This window comes from Orycteropus afer, unplaced genomic scaffold, assembly GCF_000298275.1.
Source record: "Orycteropus afer afer isolate SDZICR_OR568_19922 unplaced genomic scaffold, OryAfe1.0 scaffold00291, whole genome shotgun sequence".
Classification (NCBI taxonomy): Eukaryota; Metazoa; Chordata; class Mammalia; order Tubulidentata; family Orycteropodidae; genus Orycteropus; species Orycteropus afer.
In genome coordinates, this window is record NW_006921878.1 from 2,392,424 (window position 1) to 2,395,963 (window position 3,540).

Sequence of the window (3,540 nt, forward strand, 5' to 3'; positions counted from 1 at the left end):
TGGTACCCATGACCTAGCTGGGATGGCTAGGGCTGAGCTGACCAGAACCCAACCAAACGAAGAAGAAGATGTTTGACACTGAGCTGGTGTTAAGTTGCTGCAATTTGATGGTTTGTGCTGGGCTGGACTTTGCTTGTTTATGAATCCAGATGCCTGAAGTTTCCAAGCAGAACAGAAGATTCTCCAGAAAGGACCATGTCTCCTTAGAGTACTGGTTTGAATAGGGACAGGCAAATTAGAAATTTAAAATGGGGGGAGATAAATGCATGAAGTGGCTGGCTTACACGCTTTCACGGGTGTGGTTATTCTTAAACTGATGGTGAAGGGGATGTGAATTTTTGAAGCATAAAAGGGATAATGGCTAGAAAAGCCAGGGGGTGGCCTGCGGTATAGTAAATTACTTACTATGGCTTTTCTACCCATAAGTCTTTGTAAACTCCAAGGTGGGATTTTCTATGAGCAACTGAGGAGCTCCTGATTGCTGAAGTTGTCCACCTGGAGTATTTCTGTTGGGAGTGGCACAATACAATGTTCTGGGAGGTGCCCACTCTCTCTCAAGTGCTTAGAGTTCTGATGCTGTGATTGGCTAGTTTGACCACCCTGCTGGGCTCAAAAGGAGGCCTCCTGGAGGCAGAACTCTCTCTGAATGCTGGTGGAGGAAGACGTGCTGCCGAAAGAGACACGCGCTCCTGAACGAGACACATGCTGCTGGGAAAGAGACTCAAGAGACACTCATTGCTGAGTGAGACACCGAGGGACCAGCACTGCTGGGAAAGAGACTGTGAGAGACTGTTGGCTGAGGGAAGGTGGGCTGGGAGAGAGACTGAGCATTTTTCCTGAACTTGAATTGTAGCCTGGTGCTTCCCTAATAAACCCCATAATCTGTGAGCTCTGTGTGGCCACTGCAGCGAATTATCGAACCCAGGAGAGAGGTGGTGGGTGCTTTGGGAGGAACGGTTGGAGAAAGGGCTGGGGGGAGGCAGCATGTCTGGCCTGGCAGAAATAGGCCTTGGGTTACTACTGGTAATCCTGTCTTCCTCTTGTAGGTTTAGAGGAAGTCGGGAGATGTGGCCTCCTTGCCCTTTTTGCACCCGTGTGTGCGATTTTCTGGTTAAAGAAAGTGGCATGTGCGCCCTTCTCCCTTCCAGGTGCTGGAATGCTGCCGTGATGGCAGGAGCCTGGGCAGCCTCCTGGACCACCAGTGAGATAAAGTACATATTGAAGTTAGAAGGGTATCCAGAGGGAACCGGGTACCCCAAAAAACCCTCCCAGCCCCAGACCGCCTGCTCGTGCTTTTACTGACAGACAAGTGCATTTCTAGCTTGCGGAAACTGCTTACACTGGGTCTCTGATTCAGCAGCCACTCACATCCTGACTAATCCAAGGTCTAAACTCAAAGGCAAGGACACACTAGGGAGGGCTGGTGCTATTTTCAGCAGGGGAGTTCCGAGAAAAGCAAAGGCTGCTGGGTATCAGAACAGGGTCTGTCTGTCTGTGCGGAGCCTTGCACGGGTGAGCACAGGGCGCACCTGGGGAAGAAGATGCTCTCCACCACGTAGAAGTCCTGCATGAGCACGTCACGCTCCGGCTTGGAGCTCAGGTTGCCCACGGTGTAGCCGATGCCCAGCTGGATGGCCCCCTTCAGGGTGGAGGAGGTGGTCTGTGGAGAGAGGCAGTTGCATCAAGACACCTCCCTGCCAAACCTTGCCCCGGCCCCCCCGGCCCCAGAAGGGGAGCCGAGATGACAAGCCCCCTTGGCACGGGGAGAGAGTGGGGATAAGAGCCAGGGTCCTAACAGTTCCTCATTCCCTAGATTAGGCACTGGGGCTTGGGAAGGGGACACGTCTGTCCAAGGTCACAGGAACTCAAGGTCAGGAAGCAGTGCCACAGTCCAGGAAGGGCAGAGCCCTGGGAGGGGTGGAGTGTGGCTGAAGGGTGGAGCTTGTCTGGGGACTGAGGTCCTGCTGAGGGAGGGAGGCTGGCCAACAGGGGGAGCCCAGCCAAGGCAGAAGCACAGCAGGGGCAGCAGCCAGGGTCTGAGGGCTCTGTCCCTACAGAGAGCATCACCTCCACTGTTTATGGGCCCATGAATATGCATGTGTAGGGAGCCGCCTGAGGGACCTGGGCACACGCATGTGTGTGGAGACACCAGAGGGACCCATGTACATGTGCATGTGTGAGGGGAAACACCTCAGGGACTCATGTACACACGTGAGGAGACACCTGAGGGACCTGTGTTCATGCATGTGAGTGGAGACCTGAGGGACCCGTGTATGAGCGTGTGAGGGGAGACCTGAGGGACCTGTGTATGAGCGTGTGAGGGGAGACCTGAGGGACCCGTGTATGAGCGTGTGAGGGGAGACCTGAGGGACATGTGCACATGTGTGTGTGAGGAGAGGCCTGAGGGGCCCGTGTACACACATGTGTGAGAGGAGACACCTGAGGGAGATACTTGGGCTTAGAGGAGGGGCCAAGCCAGGTCCTCCCCATCCCACCCACCCCTCCCTACCTCCTGTCTCCTGCCCTCCCCCCAGCCCCTCACCCTCCCCTCCCCTGCCCTGCCCCTGGTGGGACTAAGAGCACACAAGGAACCTTCTTGTAGGTGGTTTCCCCAGATGCGTCCACGCCCCGATGGCCCAGCTTCTTCCCATGGCCTGGGCCCAGCTGTCCAGTCATCAATGGGGCCTGGGAGGAGGAAGCAGGAAACATTAAGTCACCAAGGAGGTGCTGCCACCATGGTGGAATGTTCTAGAAATCCTGGCCAGGAAGGGGCTTAGTCACTATGCCCAGCTGGGCTGAGGAGACGTGCAGGGGGAGGGGCTGGAGAGCCGAATGGGGGAGGGACGTCACTCACAGGGCCTGGGGCTCACACAGGAGCTAGGACTTGCACACTGTGGAGGACGGCGGGGACACCTGAAGCCCGTCCTCATCTCAGGGCCCCTCCCCTGGCCCTGCTGACGAGGTTCGGACCCTTCTCTGGAGTGGGGTCACTCCGTGCATGCAGGGTGGTGGGCAGCACCCCTAGCCTCCATCCATTTGATACCAAGAGCAACCCCGCCAAGTCATGACAACCACCATGTCCCCAGTCATCTCCAAGTGTCCCCTGGGGGCAGAATCACCCTGGATGAGACCCACTGCCCTAGAATTACTATAGACTGCCCTGTCCCCCAAGGAGTGGGGGCCCCACTTCCCAGGCTGGCCTGGCTCCACTGTCTGGAATGGGAACAGCTAGCTGTACAAGGCTAATACCCCCCATTGCGGCCCCTCTGCCTGACTTAACTTGCTGCTCTCCTCAGAGGAAGAACTCTGGGAAGGGGCTGCAGGAGCCTGGAGGGGCACAGATGGGCACCCTGGCAGGATGAGGCCAGGGGAGCAGACAGGAGCTGGCAGCCCCCAGGACGTCCTGTCACTAACGTTTGAGAAGAGGCCAGTGTGCACCTGCCACCCGCCCTTCTCCCCAGCAGCCTAGAACGTTATTAGCCCCACCGGTGGGCTGGCACTGCCACCACCACTGTGGCCATGAGGAGGTCCAGGACTCCT

General features: G+C 56.9%; 1 protein-coding gene across 1 annotated transcript in view; it reads right to left on the minus strand.

Annotated features, from left to right (window-relative positions):
• PIP5K1C (phosphatidylinositol-4-phosphate 5-kinase type 1 gamma) overlaps positions 1–3,540 on the minus strand; it is a 62,422-nt gene that overhangs the window by 38,278 nt on the left and 20,604 nt on the right. The window contains exons 3-4 of the mRNA XM_042782333.1: positions 2,593–2,685; positions 1,530–1,660 (exon numbers count right to left, since the gene is read on the minus strand). Of these exons, the coding sequence (XP_042638267.1) occupies positions 1,530–1,660; positions 2,593–2,685 (224 nt within the window). The remainder of the gene's footprint in view (positions 1–1,529; positions 1,661–2,592; positions 2,686–3,540) is intronic.